Source organism: Sinocyclocheilus rhinocerous, unplaced genomic scaffold, assembly GCF_001515625.1.
Source record: "Sinocyclocheilus rhinocerous isolate Xijiao unplaced genomic scaffold, SAMN03320098_v1.1 scaffold1868, whole genome shotgun sequence".
Taxonomy (NCBI): domain Eukaryota; kingdom Metazoa; phylum Chordata; class Actinopteri; order Cypriniformes; family Cyprinidae; genus Sinocyclocheilus; species Sinocyclocheilus rhinocerous.
In genome coordinates this window covers 297,423-315,131 of record NW_015661949.1, presented here as the reverse complement: position 1 = coordinate 315,131, position 17,709 = coordinate 297,423, and the positions used below count along the sequence as shown (strand labels likewise).

Sequence of the window (17,709 nt, the reverse complement as noted above, 5' to 3'; positions counted from 1 at the left end):
ATATACACACACACACACACACACACACACACACACACACACACACACACACATTATAAAAAAAAAACTTCCATAACATTATAAATATCTTCTTTACTATCACTTTTGATCAATTTATCAAAAAACTCTGCTAAATATAAACATTAGTTTCTTTTAAAAAATGATCACAAACTTCTGAATGGTAATGTATGCTTTGAATATATATTATATTTAAATTCCATTTTGGTGGCTGAAGGGTCCGTTTTAGGCCTCATATACAGCTTTCAAGTAAACCCTCTCTTGAATGTGGCTGAACGTTGTGTCTCTACCTGTCTACGCCTGTGGCATCACCATGCAGAGCTGTGTGCCAGTGCACAGGCAGAAACTCCACACGACTAATCAGATGATCATCACGGGCCTTCTTGAAATGACTCTGCAACAACTTCAAGGACACGCTGCGGAAGTCATCCACTGTGAATACAAACACAGTCTGCATTCACACAGAAACAATAAATGGCCTAAATCAAGATTTTATAACTGCAATTTTCAAAGACAGTTTTTATCTGGACACTAAACTAGTGTAACATACCACACTCCACCATGCTCCTAAACCTCAGGTCACAGACGGGGCCTATGCCATGCACCATAAACACCAGATGATCCACCTGAGGCATTTCACCTACATGGGAAAACACAATATTCTTCAATAATTCTGGCACGTTATGCATTCTCCTTTAAATAATACCTAATAATCTTGAGGTTGAGGGCTGTTTGACACATTTTAAAATGTAGAGGATTTTAAATTGCAAAATACCAGAACAAATCACTTAGTTAGGCTGGATAAATCAGAAATGAGAACTCTGAGGTTAAAAGACGCATTTACCATCAGGAACTTCATCCTGATCATCGTCCACACCCCTCTTGACGACCCGAGGTCGGGTCTGACCATCCTGTGTCGTGCCCCATTCATCAGGCATGGCAGACGGCTGAAACTGCACAATCACCTGAGGAGGAACCAATCAGATTTATGCTACACAACCGTCATTCCTCTCTAGATTCCATTCTTACTAAAAACATTTCATAATGTTGTACCTTTGGATTGTGCATTACGATGGTCTCACCAGAAGGGAATTCCAGTCGCCGGTGCCACTGATTAGTGGTAACAGCTTTCTTATATTCTGCCTGTTTAACATCGAGCAGTTCAAAGTTGCCTTCTGATAGTCAATTTTATGAATACTGTTGAGAAAAATGTATAGGGGAGCACAAACCTCCAGCTTCTCACTAAAGTCTTCTGAATAGGGGATGAAGCGGCTGTCTGCGTCTCCTTTGTAGAACCAGGTACAGCGGCGGACCTCAGTGGGCTCTTCCTCCCAGTACAAGGCAGTCCGTGTGCGGTCATACAGCTGCACATCATAGCGCCCTCCGTCCGTACACACTATCACATTCTCTGGATCTGGCTGAACTGAAGCAACAGATTGTGAAATAGACTAAGAGTGGCCACATGCTCTTGGCATACATAGAAAAACACAATCTAGTTAATCTCAAACTAATTAAATTACAGTGACAGAGGCAGACTTCAAACATCAAAAGCCTAAGAACTAATATCAAAATACTAGCAGAGCCTTGTAGAGTCATTCCTGCCAATGTAAGTGGGTTTGACGAAAACACTTTCTGTCTTACCAGAGTTAAATGTTTCTTCCAACTGAATGGAATCCAGAATACTAAAGGGAAGCCAGACCATCTTTGACTCCACTTGTTTGCAGTAGAACCAGTGAGGTTGAACAGGTTCATAAACATTGTATGCATATGGCACCATTGAGTTGGCAGGGACTAATGGTCCGGTCATGCTGGCCGTTGTAGGTGGTGGTGGAATCTGTGTTGGGGGAGGCTGAAAAATAGCAAAACACTATAATGACAAAATACAATTCCTTTTTAAAACTGTTACAAAATATGCCAGTTTTCTTAAACATGCTTAAAAAGACAGTTGATTGATTTCTTTCTTTCTTTAGGGTTGCACCAGTATTACATATTCTAGTTTATATAAATCTGATTCGATTATTATGTGATAGACATCCCACAAATGGCCGATATTAAAATTAAATTCTATTTTGTCAAAAAAAAAAAAAAGAAATTCCAAACTAAAAACTAGTAGAAAAATGAATTTAGTTATCACAGTATTTTATTGTATCACTGCTGTTAACTAAAATGTAAAACTAAAATGTTTTTGGTAATAGAAATAAAGCTAAAATAAAATCGATTATAAATTATATGAAAAACTTAACTTTAAAAAACATAAATGAAAATGTTTGTGAAATAAGTTGAAGTACTAAAATGACTAAATTAATTAAAGCTATATATTAATATTAAAAGAAATAAAAAAGAAATTAAATAAAAAAACTGAAGAAAAAAAACATGACAAAAGAACAAAATACTAAATTACTAAAACAAACTACAATCAAAACTTAAAATATAAGAACCTATTAATTCAAAATATTACTAAATATTATAATGGCACATAAATACTAAAATAGCACTGTATTTTATAGTAAGAAACTTTTGTGAGTATTAGATCTACAAAGCAGGAAATGAGTAGGAACAATCAAATATCCACTACTGGCCAATATAAATTAAATATAAACTAATACCAATAATAAAAAAAGTCTAATAATTTAAATTTACAGATAACCGATATGGTAGAATATATAATGCATCCTCAAGATTATAACTGAAGTCAGTCTCAGTAGACTGTGAACAGCTTTAATAGTGGCAGCAGACGAAATTTCAAATATGACAGAGCCAGTAAAATCCCTCTTATTTCCAACTATAAATTTAAGCGCATAGTGATTAAAAGACAAATATGACATTACATGACCAACCTTGTTAAACGCTGTGGGTGGAGTCTGGAACGAGGGAGCAGGTGTGGCCTGAGAATAGGGGTTTAGATGCTGGGGTGTTTGGCTGGGGGGCTGCTGCTGTAATTCAGGAGCCATGAGGTACGGACTAGCTTTGCTACTGGCAGCTGTGTGACGGTATGGATTATAGGACTGCTGGGAGCTCTGGGTAGGAGGAGGAGGAGTCGGTGCATTAGGTGGATGAGTGTATGTACTCATAGGGGTTTGATTAGTAACACTGCCATACTGCTGAATGGGGTTCATGTGAGATATTGGTGGGTTTAGAGGCAGGCTAGCTGCAGTGGATGCAGGCGACGGGCCTGTTGTTGATGGAATGACGGTGGCAGCTGGAGGCGGGCATGGCTGCTGCCCTATAGATGCAAATGGGTCGCTGCTGTTAGTCGTGTTGGAAAAATAATTGAATGTGGAGGCTTGAGGAGCTGCTGATGACGTCTGACCAAGAAAACTGTCTTCTTCTCCAACTTCACTGGCATCATCTTTACAGAGGATGACATGAAAGAAATGCACAGAAAATGAGTCTTAAATATAATTGTTTTGTTTGGCATTAAAGCGTTATGAGCATTTGATTTTCTTTATTAAAAAAATGTAGAAAAAAATACATAAGTGTGCATTTAGGCTGTAATACTGCCCTAGATTTAATGAATCATCCAACAAAAATAGAAATCCTCAAATTTAAAAAAATCTATTAAAAAAATCAATCTACTTAATTCAGAGTTGAGCAGAGGATTTTTTAACTCCTCACAGGTGCAATATGAAAAGAGGAGCTTCAGGATAAAGACTGACTTTGATATTTCCTGATTGTATAAATGTTTTCATAAATATCTGACAGTTTTTATAAAGAGGATGTTTTTTTTGTGTTTTTTTTTATTTTTTTTGCTATGGCATATGGCATTTTTAAAACGAGGTAATAGCAGTAATGGTCCTTTAAAAGGTACATATGACACTTCTGTGTTTCTACAATATTTAATGCAATTAAATTAAGTTTAGGTTTGATGACAGGTGGTTTAGGGGATAGTTAGTGATAATGTAATCTCGTGGCACGTTTGAGTAGCGACCTCTGATTAATTTCACACCGTAAATGCTACCTGTTATGACATATTTTGCCATGTATATAAACATAAATGCAACGTCAACTGTTCTTTTACTAATCAAGCAAATAAATTCGCAAAAGATTTGACAACCGTAAAAAATGCTTGTTTATGTTTACTGGATATCAGAGTAAAATAATCTTACAGAAAGCATAAGCTTATTATCATAAAGAGCAAAGACCTTTGAGATGAAAATAGAGGAAAGCTAACATCACTAGCCACTAAAGCAGCTCATTTGAAGACTTTCTAAGCTCACCTCCGGATAAAACCGCGGGGCCGGTGGCCTGACTGACAGGTATGAACGGCAGGCTGAAGTTGAACTCCGGAGCCGCTGAAAACAGCAGATTTGCGCTGCTGCTGGGGATGTTATTGGCTTTCCTATCAGCCATTTTCAATCAAATATTACACGTAGCTTGTCCTCCAGTCGGAACAGGCAGAGCTTCTTTTTTACAACACTTCCTGGTTCGTCACGGCAGAGCTAAAAGGGATCTCTAGATTTTCGCAGATTTTCACTTCATTTACAGTATGAAAGTTTCATATAATAATCTGCTCTGACGCATAGCACATGATATACAGATCTGCGTGACGTTGACGTACCAAGGCAAAAGTAATCAATGACACACAACATCGAAAATGTAATTTCTTTCGTTTTTCTTTTAAAAACACGAGATGCTAGAAAATAAAACACTTCCAAACAAAAACACTTTCACTTTCAAGCGCTAATCAATTTTTACTTCAAATGTGTACAAACGTACTTCTTACTTGAGTAAGTTTGTTCAATAAATGTCCAACTTTAGGCATTTTATGGAAACTCTTGCAATCATCAATTATTTTCATACTTGAACACAAATAACTTCTTATTAATATGTTATTATTAACATATTATAATTTCGTATAACTTATTTAATAATAATATAATAATACATTTATATATATAAATGTATATATATATATTGTTTGTAGAAAGAGTTTTTTGATAGAGCCATTGTACATATCGGTGAACTACTGTCTAGTCTTCTCAGGGCAGTGCGCACTGCGGCCTGGTCACATGGTAGTTTTTATGACGCAATTTTCCCGCCAAGGTGTATTGTGCCCCGCTGAACTCTGGAACGTGCTTGTTATAGTACATGTCAAAGGAGTATTAATTTTACATTTTGTGTGTTTCAAAATCCTGCAGCGATGCCTACGGTTCATGACTGGATCAATAACCCACTGGCTGTTGTTGATGGGCTGTTTGGTAAGACACAGCAGTCAAAATATGTTCTTTGATACTAATGCATGTAACGTTAGTTCACAGAGGAGCATGTGATCGTCATGATTTGCAACGCTTTGTAAATCAGTTTACATGTACTGGCCAGCATTACACTGTAAATAACCATGTATAAACTACTTTTCTAACATGTGACTATGCTTTGTGTTCCTACAGCCCAGAGTAACTCCAGTCCAGACTGGGAGAAGAAAGTTGTGGAGTATTTCAAAGAGAAACTGAAACTAAACGACGCTCATACATGGGTAAGTTAGCTGTTAAAATCCTATCTCCTCGGACATTTTTAGTATATTGACACATATGAATGATTTTATGCGGTATTCTTGCAGAAATAAATGTGTGCTTATGTTTAGGATAGTGTCTAGTCCACTGTGTGCCGTTGTTTTGACAGATGACATCAATGTTATGCAATAAGCCGGTTCTTTTTCCATGAAAACTGACGTGGGTGTAATCTAGCATGTTATTTTTACAGCTGTGCACAGTTAAATATGGGGTTGTGATGATTGCCTTAATTATTAGCCAGGAAATGAATGGTTTTAGTGAGAGATCAGTCCTCAAGCTCACCTGTTTGACTTTGGTGCCATTCTTTTTCTGGTTTTTCCAGGTTCCATCTCTGAATGATGTTCCCCTGTACTACCTGAAGCCTAATAGCCTCGTGAAATTTCGTTGCATGGTCCAGGATATGTTTGATCCAGAATTTTTCATGGGTGTTTATGAGACGAATGATCTCACATCTAACTCTAAAGTACGTACTTCTAAGCCTGCCTAATATAATTGCATTTGCCCCATTATTGTTTGAATAATTTCTAACTTGTCCTTAACAGCAGGTGAAATGTGGAAAATACAGAGATATCACAGTGGGTGGGGTGAGTAAATATTTGCCTTAACATATAAACATACAGCACAGACCAGTGTATTTATATACTAGGTCTGGAGAAGCTGTATCATATTTCAGATCAAATTTATAGGTGTGTTAAAAGCATGTTACATAATTTTCAAAACCGGGGTACAATTTTTCTGACCGGGGTTGATTGAATACAATTAATTAAAAGTCACAATATGAAAAGCCAACCAAAAGAAACGGGTAAAACAGCAAATCTTTACCATTAATACTTTTCAAATATTACAAAAAATAAACATGAGAACATATGATTTTTAAAACGGTAACACATATTTTATGTTCATAAACTGTGAATGTTATGAACACTATATTATAAATGCAATTATAATTATAACTTCTAATGTTTCTTCGAATAAAAGCATCTGCCAAATGCATAAATGTAAATAACCCCAGAGTGTAGTTGAAAAATTAGCAAAACAAAATAAAAATAAAAAAGGGGTATTTTATGTTGGGTCTGTGCAGCTGTCTTTAACACTGACCTGCAAATTTCATAATTGTAATAGAAAGATTGTACCAACATTTTGCAGGCATATCATGACACTAAATGAGTCACAAAATTTTAAGAACATCATAGATTAACATGTATTCAAAAATGTCAATATGAAATGAGTCAGATTGACCTGCAACATAATATAAGAGTTAAACAGATATAAGCAACTGGACTTTTTATATCAGCAGGTGGACTTCAACTCAAGAAACACAGTTACTTCAGAGAGACAGACATTTTATTGTGTCCCCATCCCAGGAGAATCTCAATGGGCCAAAGAAATATCCTTTATATGGAGCCAGAAACTATCTTGTTTACTTCAAGTAAGTTTTCACAGTGTATGATTGTTAGTTTCCCTTGTTCTTATTGACCAATATGGAAGTTAAGCTATCTTTAACGGCTCAGAACAGCTACGCAGGTACCAGTCAGGCACGAGTGGTGCCCTCCACTTCCTATGTTCCAAACAGGCATAAGCGCAGCTATGAAGAGGACGATGAGATGGACACGCAGCCCCAACAGATGAAAGATGTTAGTCAAGGTAAGAAGGAAAAATTAAGTTCATCCGTCTGAAGAATGCAGTTCCAGTATGCAGACATTTTTTCCATCTATCTTTTGTTCAAGATTAGATTAGGTTAGATTTGTTCCTTCATCCATGTCATGTTGAAAATTAAAGGGGTCATATGATGTTGCTAAAAAGAACATTATGTTGTGTATTTGGTGTAATGCAATGTGTTTATGTGGTTTAAGGTTAAAAAAAACATTATTTTTCACATACTGTACATTATTGTTTTTCCTCTATGCCCTGCCTTTCTGAAACGTGTCGAATTTTACAAAGCTCATCGGTCTGAAAAGCGAGGTGTGCTGTGATTGGCCAGCTATGCAGTGCGTTATGATAGGCCGAATACCTCAAGCGCGTGACGGAAATGTTACGCCCCTACCGGTTGATTTTGCTTCTAAAAATACGTGTAAACTACTCCAGATCAAAACGGACTTTCCTGTTGTCCATCAGCTGGACTGGAGCTCCACCACTTTTCATGTGTGTAGAATAGAATGTATTTGTGTATTTGGATATAGGGGTCATTTATGGGACCCACATATCTGTGGTTTCCCTCAGTTCTCACCCTTGGTTCTGGTAACTTACACTCTAGGAACCCTAGTTTGGATGGATTGTATGTTCCTGTGCCGAATGTTCCAGTGTGTAGAAATAATTGGAGAACAAATGCCATACCAAGTTTTAATTATTTAACTGCAGGTGGAGGCAAGTCGTTTTTATTGATGATTATTCTTTTTTATTGATTATTATTATTTTATTGATTATTACTGATACATACTGTTAAGAAATAAATATTTAAGAATTGGTGATTCTTAATACCCTGCAGCTATTCAGAAGTTGTGTTTTCCAATAGATAGATAGATATTACAACTTAGAAAGCAACTTACACATTTGGAACATCTCAAGAAATATAAGCAGTCCACGATGGATCACTTCTACATATCTGATCTATAGAACATCTTTCTTAACCTTTTGAAAGCAATGTCTGGAAAAAAAATTCTCTTCTCTTTTCTTTTCTTAGATGCACTTGGAATCTTCCTTTTTTTAAAGGGGTCATATGATGCTGTTAAAAAGAACATTATTTTGTGTATTTGGTGTAATGAAATGTGTTTATGCGGTTTAAGGTTCAAAAAACACATTATTTTCCACATACTGTACATTATTGTTTCTCCTCTATGCCCCGCCTTTCTGAAACGCTTGATTTTTACAAAGCTCATCGTTCTGAAAAAGCGAGGTGTGCTGTGATTGGCCAGCTATCCAGTGCGTTGTGATTGGCCGAATTCCTCAAGCGTGTGACGGAAATGTTACGCCCCTTACCATACTGTGGTGCCCTGTCCGGCCGGAGCGACGATTCAAAAACATTAAAACCCATTATAAACGAGGCATTTGTTGCATCCAGTGGGGACATAATTATGGATTATAATGACTTATACTGTCTTTTTACACGTTGCGTTGCATCGCGCCGCGTAAACATAAAACCATGTCTGCATTTGTGATCGGAGAAATGACAAACAACAAGTGCTATTCTACACTGCTCAAAACTCGCGTTTGAATCGTCATTGGCAAACTCTTTAAATATAAAAAACTTACTTACAGTCTTTAAGTCAGAACAGCCGGCATTGTAGTCTACTCTACCAGGATCAGGAAACAGTCCTCCATAAAATGCACCGGACACATCTGAATATTTGGGTTGAACTGTTCTGGAACAGTGTTGTAAATACAACTTTACCACTGATTTCTAGTCGTGTCCTCTTTTGGAAGACCAAACAAAGTAGTTTCGCTTGAGCCATTTTAGGTAGGCGTGGTTGACTCTTAACTTTTATAAATAATATCTCTTTGGATTTGAGACTTTAATCTTTGCAACTTTACAGATCTTCTTTATGCACCAAGAGCTTGTAACACTCCAAAGTTCACATCAAATCGCATCATATGACCCCTTTAACAATGATTTACGTTTGTCTCGACAGGAACTCAGAGCTCTGCAGAGTCTCATGGCAACACTGAGCCGAAGCGTCAGGAGACAGAAGCTCCCAGCCACGACTCATCTTCGGCGCACTGCACATCCAGTCTGGACCTCAACTTCCCTTTGCCTGGAGAAAAGGGCCCAGCCTGTCTTGTTAAGGTTTAATTGTTCCTTCATCTTAAACCATCATCTTGACACACTCTCAATTAAATTGTTTTTTTCATAGATTGTCATTTTTAATGCGTACTTTTTAGACTAACACTAAAATCAAGTTGTCTTGAGCAGGCACATGTTAACATTATAATTTTCTTGCAATAATATGATGGTTCGCTCCATTGAATTGTTCCCCACCTACACAGACAGCCATGTAACTCAGCCATCCTCTGTAATTGGCAGGTGTATGAGGACTGGGACAGTTTCAAACTGAATGACATGTTGGAAGTATTTGGCATCCTTTCTGCGGACCCTGCCTTGAGAGTGATTGCAGATGAGAGGTAGTCTGAGTGTCACTTTGGGATGGTTGTAATTGCAATAAGGGGTTCTCTAACGTTAAACTAATATATTGTTTGTTTCATGTCTTCAGAGAGGCGTCTTTGCTGCTGGACCCCACAGAAGTTACGGAGACTGTGGAGGAGCAAAGAGTTCACAGCCCGCCAGCATCCCTCGTACCACGACTGCATATGCTGTATGCCCAGCCTCTCGTGCACAACAACCCATTACTGCCTTCTAGTGCACCAGAGAATGACGGTGACCGTAAGACATCATCACTCTTAAGGATCTGTGATAAGGATCTTTTTTTTTTCTTTTTTTTTTTTTTATATTCAGTTTTCATTTTAAGTTTCAGTAATTTTATGCTCATTTGTCATTTATATATAATTTTAAATATTTGCATTTAGATTTAATTTATATACTAGTTAAATACTAGTTTATTTTAGTTATTTCAAGTTTGTAATTTTATTACTTCAGCTTTAGTATCAGTTAGCTGCCAAGGCAGCATTTCTAATTTTGTCAGTTTTCATTTAAGTTCAAATAATTTTTAATTTCATGTAATGTGTGTCTAATTTTATTTCAGCTTTGTTTCCATAAATGAGAATGATTTTTTAAAAATAGTTTTAGTTTACATTAACACAATAAATAGTTAAATTTTAAAAAATGTGCGATGTCTACCAAATTGGCATCAGACGATGTCTACAGTGAAACATCGTGATGGACAATGACATCGGGGGTGCGCCCGAAGCGTGAAACAAATAACGTGTTATACGGAGCCACTAAAAGGTTAGCCGCTTGCTAGCGGTAGCCTGTTGCATTACAGTACATGAAAGTTCACTTACCACATACACAGAGTAAGGAGAGATGTCTGATAGGACGATGGCGAATGATTTGCAGATCCTGAGCACCAATGACAAACATCTAATCTTTTCAAATGTGTGGTAAGTACTGCCGCTCCATAGTAAAGAGTCCTTGTGATCGTGAATCTCAAAAGTGAAAGTAAAATGAGAGCGCGTTATCGAAAGCGGTTTCAATAGCGGCTCCCTGATGCCCGCAATTACACTGTTCTGTTCGCGTATACTTACCCAACGATATAATTGCGAGAAAAAGTATTGAAATATTTTTTTATCCTCCCATCTCGTAGGCTATTTATTCCCTTTAGGGTTTCCGTAGTACACTTCATTTCCTTTCCGAACACGGAACTGGGATGCGGCGGATTGCGGGAGAGGGGAGGGTGGGGGAATCACGATGTCAGCTTAACATCGTGATGTCTGTCAGCCATCGACGATGGCATCGTCTATCGGCCCAACCCTAGTGCCAATGTCTATTATGTCATTAATATTAAACAAAAGTATTGTCATGATGATTAAAATAAATAAAAAATCACTGTTCTTAATTGTTGACTCTTTATTTGTACAAGTAGGAAGTACTAATACATTTTTAATGAAATATTAAAAAGTAATTACAAATAAAAAAAAGTTGTTTTTTGCTGTGGTATCAAAGTTATTTAGAATCAAACTTATTAGTATTGGCATCAACTATTGGACTTCTGTATTATGTCAACCCTGCTGTTCAAACAGTTGTTGATGTTGTATGTCTGTGTATGCTGTCTTCAGATTTGAGCAGTGTTCTTGGGGAACTGGCTTCAGTCCGAGCAGAGCTGCACACCTACCTCACACATGTCCTGATGGGGGATTCACTAGCTGCAGAGTACCTCATTCTCCATCTCATCTCCAATGTGTACGTCTCATTTTAACATGAGTGGCTTTGTTGAATATCTGAAGTTTGACTACCATTGAAGCCTTTTCATAACATAAGTCCCTGTTTAATTTATAGCACTACTTAAAGCATTAATATTGTTTTGTGGCATTGTGTGAAATGCCACCTATTTGCCACGTTTTGAGATAATTTTCCACTTCAAAGAGAGTGACGTTTCATATGCAAACATAATTATGCATAGTCCTTCAGACTACACATTAGTGGTCGACCGATAAGGGTTTTTTGACAGCCGATGCCGATATCTTGGAAAGCAGGGTGCCCAATATAAAGCCGATATAATTTTATTTATTTTAATATTTAAGAAATTTGAAATCATTTGAAAATGGATTAAAAATAATTGTGTAAAATAAACATACTTATACTTTAGAAGACAAAGCATTTTTCACAAATAAATAAATATTTTATAAAAATCTAATTAAAAAGGAAGTAAACACTGTAACCAACAGGGCACTCAGTATTCTGGGAAGTGTGCATTGGGAATCTTATATATATATATACATATATATATTTTTTTTTTTCAAATAAAGCCAAGGTAACACTCATTTTACATACAGCACGCAATGAAAATGACATGAATATGACAGTGGGCAAACGGATAAAGCGCAGCATAATTTGAAATCACGAGTTTGAAGTTTAAAGTCGATCGCGCGTCTCTCCAGTCAAGCAGAACTCTCCTCCTATCCACATTCAATTTGCATGGACCGACCGTCACGCAGAGAACACGCGATCATGCAGGATACAAATGCACACTTCACAAGATCTCAACTAGATTCGACTAAGTCTGCAAACAAATCGGCCAAACAGAAAAACTTATAGGCCGATATACCGACCACTACTACACATCATAAAATTTGCACTGTGTTTTTATTGTAGATACAGCAGACGGGATGTTCTTCCTTTGGGCAAATTCACCTTGAATCTCAGTGGCTGTCCTCACAGCTCTCCATACACTGAGCATCTCTACAAAGCCATCCAACAGCTTGTGCCATCTGTAAGTCATCTAGATTGTGCTTTTCTAGATCTTAAAGTTATATTACTCTAATAGCAGTAGCTGCCATTACTACTACTTTGAAAATTGATTCCCCTTTCTTGCTAGTCATACCGGCTATGCATGAGCCTGCATAACATGAACAACCAGAGGATGGTGCCCCGGAAAGATTACACCGCTAACCGCCTGGTGAGTGGGACACTTCAGCTGGCCAACAACACGTCATTGTTTCTGGATGAGACACAGCTGGAGCAGGGCCAACTGGACGCCACAGGTGAGAGCACTGATTATAGCAGGGAAAAGAACTGTGCTGACTAGAAGTACAGTAGGAGTCCAAAAGTCTGACACCACTTTGGCTACATATACATGCAACCTAATAATCTATTTTTCATCATAACAATGGCTCAGTCGGTCTAAAAAGACTTAATCTAAACACCTCAATCAATCCATTTGAGCTCAGTCTGAATGAAATTTCAATTTTGAGGTTCTTGCTTCCATTAAAGCTCAAAATGATCTATGGATCCTTCTATTGTCATGCTGGAGCACATGATCATCAGTTTTTAGACTTTACACAAACGTGGAGTTCATGCAGCTTGAGTGCTGCTGTCAGTGGCAAAAGAAAGACATTCTGAAATTCATGTTAATTCTTCAGTTCAACTTTTCACTCAAATTGTTAAGTGTATTGCTGATGAAATAATTTGTAATGTAAAAAGATTGTACTCAATATTCATTTCAAGAAATGGTGATCTCTCACTTTTGGACCATATGAGCAGTAAGTCTAGTGTTTGACAGGAAGTGGCTGCTTGTGGTTTTGACATTTATGTATTTCTAAAAAAACAAACAAACCCATCTTTTATTTATACTGAGATGCACATTTACCTTGTTGGTGTTATGCCACATTTACACTGCAGAGGTGGCACAGAATTGCTTCTGAAGTGGCATTTAGGTGTCTTTACACAGACTGTTTAATGCTGATCAGAGGTGGCATGAATGCATTTACAGAGTTACAACTGTATATTTGATGAGGTGGGTCAGAGCAGGCATAATTTAGTCTGGAATTTTGAGCAGGCATAGGGCAGTCCTAACATGGCTTGCCTTTACAATTGAGAGTTACCATCAATAACCTCGTCATTCTCTGTTAATATCAGTACACTTATCTAATCTCTGGCAGAGACAGATGCGTGCCTAAAGGAAGAGTAAACATCCTTTTCAGCAGCAGCAGGCATTTCCTTTCAGACTGTATTGCTCTGTGTTGTTCAGTCATTGTATTTATCTTACAAGTTGTTCATAGAGACACAATTCTTTGTGGACTGTCTGTCCTGGGTGTAGGTGTGCGAAACATCACCGCGCTGGGGAACCTGATCTCCTGGCAGAAGGTTGATTACGACTTCAACTACCACCAGATGGAATTCCCTTGCAATATTAACGTGCTTATCACATCTGAGGGCCGATCGCTCCTCCCGGTAAGAACATCAGGCCTGAGTCTCTATAGTGTTTTATTATTAAAATATTACCCACATGTATTTGGCCGAATTAGAGAGACCGGAATCTTAATTTCCAACAGGTGAAAATGCCTCTCCCATGGGAGTTGGTTCCATCGGGCAGTTGTAAAGACAGCCTAATATTTCCATTACAGTCCACAGGGTTGTCGTCAGCTCCCTGGCTGGGCTCTAATCGTGGCTTTGCCGTGATGCTAACAGCCTGTGGAATGTGCTGTGCTATTCCTGTACGTCAGCTCTCCAGTTGCCATGGTGGCAACTCTACCACAAGGACATTAGAGGGAGAGGCCAGGACAGGCCACTTATTTAATAGCACGAAGCTCAGATACACAGTCTTTTACAAAGTTTAAAAAGGCACTGAAGGTTTATTAGGAGTAGTTTTGTAACTCCTTAATGGCTTCTGACATTTCTACAAATGAGAACTTGAAATACCAGAGCTCAGTCATTTTAAAAATGAGGCACATTATAAAATGCAAGTCCTTGCAGTGATTTTCTTCTTTGCTTTCTCAGTCTGACAGTCAGGTTCACCTGCGGCCCACCCTGAACCCACCTAACCTGGAGGAGTACCTGAGCGCCGTGCAGGTGGCGCAGATTCCATCTCAGCTCAACAAGTATCGCATCTATCTGAGTGTGGCACGTGCCCTGAACTACACTATTTCGGATGAGATCACAAAGGTCAGGATTTTGTCAAGTCACCTTTATTTCTATAGCGCTTTATACAATACATATTGTTTCGAAGTAGCTTCACAGTATTAAACAAGATAATAACAATTTAAAGTTCTTCAATTGTGAAATGAATGCAATTTCAGCTGTAAAGCAGCCCTACAGAAGATTCAGCTCAAGTCAGTTCAGTGTTGATTCAGTTTAGTTCAATATTAGTGCAAAGTTAATCAAATTATGAAACGAGATTAATTCAGTTATAAGCATCTCTACAGAAGGCAATGGTGTAAGTTCAGTGTTGATTCAGTTATGAAACTAACTCAATTCAGCTATAAAGCAGCTCTACAGAAGACAATTGTCATTATCCAGCACAATTTAGTTCCAATTTAGTCAGCGCAGTTAAATTTATAATATTGCTGGATATTAAAGGGATAGTTCACCCAAAACTGAAAATTCTGTCATTAATTACTCACCCTCATGTCATTCCAAACACATAAGACATTCGTTCATCTTCGGAACACAAATTTAGATATTTTTTATGAAATCCAAGAGCTTTCTGACCCTGCATAGACAGCAATGCAACTATGTTCAAGACCCAGTAAGGTAGTAAGGAAATCGTTAAAATATCCATGTGACATCAGTGGTTCAACCGTAATTTTATGAAGCTAGAATACTTTGTGCGTGTAGAAAACAAAAATAACGACGCATGAATTGTGGTACTCTCTAGCGGTCTGCTAATGTTTAATGAATAGCTTCGGGTTCGGGTCGGGCTCGGGTTTATAGCTAAACTAAAACTATATGCAGGCTATGCTGCTTTCATAGACGCACGCACACACATTATTGCACACGACAACACAGCACGGTAACTTTTATTAGTAAAATAGCTTCGATAGGCTACTGACTCGCAACGTTATATTTCTCTGCAATGAGGGGGTAAAATCGCTGTTTTTGAAGGAACTAAGCCTCATTGCTTGTAAAGAGGGACGTGCAGACGCAGGTTCACACATGCAACTTTCATCTCTCTCTCTCGCTCTCTCTCTCGCGCTAATACAAATAAATGATATAATTAGCCTAATTAATTCAAATAAATGTGATCTTACCGCACTGCATCTCTGTGTCTGATTTAAAGCAGGCCGAATGCTAACGAGCCTTAACTGACGAAAATGACCATAATTTGCACGATGGAAGAATTATCGTCTTGTCGTATACAACCATTCAAAAACTCGCCAGAATTAACCGCTGCACCTGATGTTCATAAACTTTAATAACTGGTAAGTGTTTTTTCTTTTGCCTTGTGAACTGGCCGAGCCTTAATGATTCTGTTTCTTTACATGTATTTGCTTACTGACCGTTGCATGCAATCGTGAAATACAGCATTTTTTTAAATTGGCTATTGGCTAAAAAAAAAGATTTCGGGTCGGGTTCGGGCTCTAAATTTAACTGTGCCGCTCGGGTCGGGTCAGACAATCTCAGGTACGGGCTGGGTTCGGGCTTCACTTTAAAGCCCGTGCAGACCTCTAGTACTCTCATGAATGTGTGGCGAAGATTGACATGGAAGAGAAGAAATTGTTGAATAAAGTCGTTATTTTTGTTTTCTTTCGCACAAAAGTATTTTCGTAGCTTCATAAAATTAAGGTTGAACCACTAATGTCACATGGACTATTTTAACGATGTCCTTACTACCTTTCTGGGCCTTGAACGTGGTAGTTGCATTGCTGTCTGTGCAGGGTCAGAAAACTCTGTTTTCATCAAAAATATCTTAATTTGTGTTCCGGATATGGTTTTATGGGCTTGGAACGACATGAGGGTGAGTAATTAATTACATAATTCATTTTTGGGTGAACTATCCTATAAAGGAAACTATACAAGTTTCCTTTAAACTCCAAAGCCAAAGGCAACAGTGGCAAAGAACCAAAAATCCAAAACCAAAACAAATTTATATGATTGTTTGGATGTTTATCGTGATGAAATTTCTTGCCTCATGCTTGGCACTCTCGATCTGTAGGCAGTAGAAGAAGACTTTGTAGAGATGCGAAAAGATGACCCTCAGAGTATGTCTGCGGAAGACCTCCATAGGCTGCTGGTTGTTGCGAGGTTAGTTCTGAATTGCGCTTCCACAGCTAATCTAGTTATGTTAACCATAATAAGCCAATTAAATACTAATTTGGATTCTGTTTCAGGTTGCTCTCATTAAGTCACGGGCAGAACACACTCTCCAGAGATGGCTGGATGAAAGCCAAGCAGCTAGAGGCCTTGAGAATAAGTCGAACACAGCAGCAGAAAAGTGTGAGCGGAAACGAGCCTTAAAATATATTACTATTTACATATACTTCAACAGTTACCATACTTGTTTATATTTTGGATTAAAATGTAATGTTTTCATATGGCATATGACCTTGTACAGTTCAGTTTTTTACTTCATTTTAAACATGTGGGAAAACTTACTGGCACTGGTGAAGATTATTTTCAATGTTTGAATTGTTAAGTTTTGGTTTTGATACATGCATTGTGTATTAACATTTATATGCAGATGCAAATATGTGACAAAGTATAACTGCCTTACCGCAAATACTTACACTTATGGCACAAGGGTATTAGAAAAAATAAAGTTTTGAGAACTTTGTATATATAGTCTTGTTTGAAATGTTGGATAGCACTTCACAGTAAGGTTTAATTTGTCAACTACTTTAGTTAGCTAACGTGAACTAACACTAAACTTGTATTTTTATTAACCAACTTTAACAAAGATGAATAAATACTGTAACAAATGCATTGCTTATTTTTAGTTAATTAATGCATTAACTAATGGGACCTTTTGTAATGTGTTACCAATTATGGGAATTTATGTTATACCAATGGCAATTATATACCAATTATGCAGTTGGCAATAGCAATATAATCTAACACTTAGGGACCTTGTTGTTCTGATGTATTACAGTGAATTAAAATCATGCAGTTAAAAAACAGCTTTACAAGATGGTTTGTCAGCATGTTTAGAGTTAAAAATAGCAAAGGCCTGAAAGTGCCAGTGCTGACATCTTCATGTTGAATGTCTCGGGCAATGCAGCACCAGACTACTCTTCTCTATTATAACCTGACTGAAGGAGTCAAAACTCTCAGACTGCATCTGAATGCAAAGAATGT

At 37.6% G+C, this 17,709-nt stretch overlaps 2 protein-coding genes across 4 annotated transcripts in view; one reads left to right on the top strand and one right to left on the bottom strand.

The window, feature by feature from the left end:
* Positions 1 to 4,439, bottom strand: part of LOC107726952 (SEC23-interacting protein-like) — a 7,551-nt gene extending 3,112 nt beyond the window's left edge. Inside the window, 8 exon segments of the mRNA XM_016536650.1 lie at positions 309 to 450; positions 569 to 658; positions 863 to 983; positions 1,072 to 1,161; positions 1,248 to 1,441; positions 1,660 to 1,867; positions 2,856 to 3,367; positions 4,236 to 4,439. Coding sequence (XP_016392136.1) covers positions 309 to 450; positions 569 to 658; positions 863 to 983; positions 1,072 to 1,161; positions 1,248 to 1,441; positions 1,660 to 1,867; positions 2,856 to 3,367; positions 4,236 to 4,368 — 1,490 coding nt within the window. The 5' untranslated portion in view covers positions 4,369 to 4,439.
* A 562-nt stretch (positions 4,440 to 5,001) lies between these two features.
* LOC107726945 (mini-chromosome maintenance complex-binding protein-like) lies at positions 5,002 to 17,267 on the top strand. 3 transcript variants are annotated; one of them, XM_016536643.1, is made up of 16 exons: positions 5,002 to 5,216; positions 5,406 to 5,491; positions 5,851 to 5,991; positions 6,071 to 6,112; positions 6,823 to 6,915; positions 7,043 to 7,172; positions 9,155 to 9,309; positions 9,547 to 9,644; positions 9,734 to 9,897; positions 11,256 to 11,379; positions 12,292 to 12,409; positions 12,515 to 12,680; positions 13,736 to 13,869; positions 14,416 to 14,580; positions 16,571 to 16,659; positions 16,746 to 17,267. In XM_016536643.1, exons 1-16 carry the CDS (start codon positions 5,159 to 5,161, stop codon positions 16,870 to 16,872), a joined length of 1,890 nt encoding a protein of 629 aa, XP_016392129.1. In that variant the 5' UTR covers positions 5,002 to 5,158; the 3' UTR covers positions 16,873 to 17,267. The 3 variants fall into 3 exon arrangements, with proteins under 3 accessions (XP_016392129.1, XP_016392128.1, XP_016392127.1); XM_016536642.1 differs by having other exon boundaries at positions 5,003 to 5,216; positions 6,826 to 6,915; positions 9,734 to 9,903; XM_016536641.1 differs by having other exon boundaries at positions 5,003 to 5,216; positions 9,734 to 9,903; positions 16,746 to 17,266.
* The last annotated feature ends 442 nt before the right edge of the window (positions 17,268 to 17,709 follow it).

What these genes read in the sequence shown, in the direction of transcription:
- LOC107726945 (XM_016536641.1), top strand. Translation starts at nt 5,159, where the DNA reads ATGCCTACGGTTCATGACTGGATCAATAACCCACTGGCTGTTGTTGAT. An exon ending in TGTTGTTGATGGGCTGTTTG is followed by an intron (nt 5,217 to 5,405) that starts GTAAGACACAGC and finishes GTGTTCCTACAG; the next exon opens with CCCAGAGTAACTCCAGTCCA. An exon ending in AGGCTGCTGGTTGTTGCGAG is followed by an intron (nt 16,660 to 16,745) that starts GTTAGTTCTGAA and finishes ATTCTGTTTCAG; the next exon opens with GTTGCTCTCATTAAGTCACG.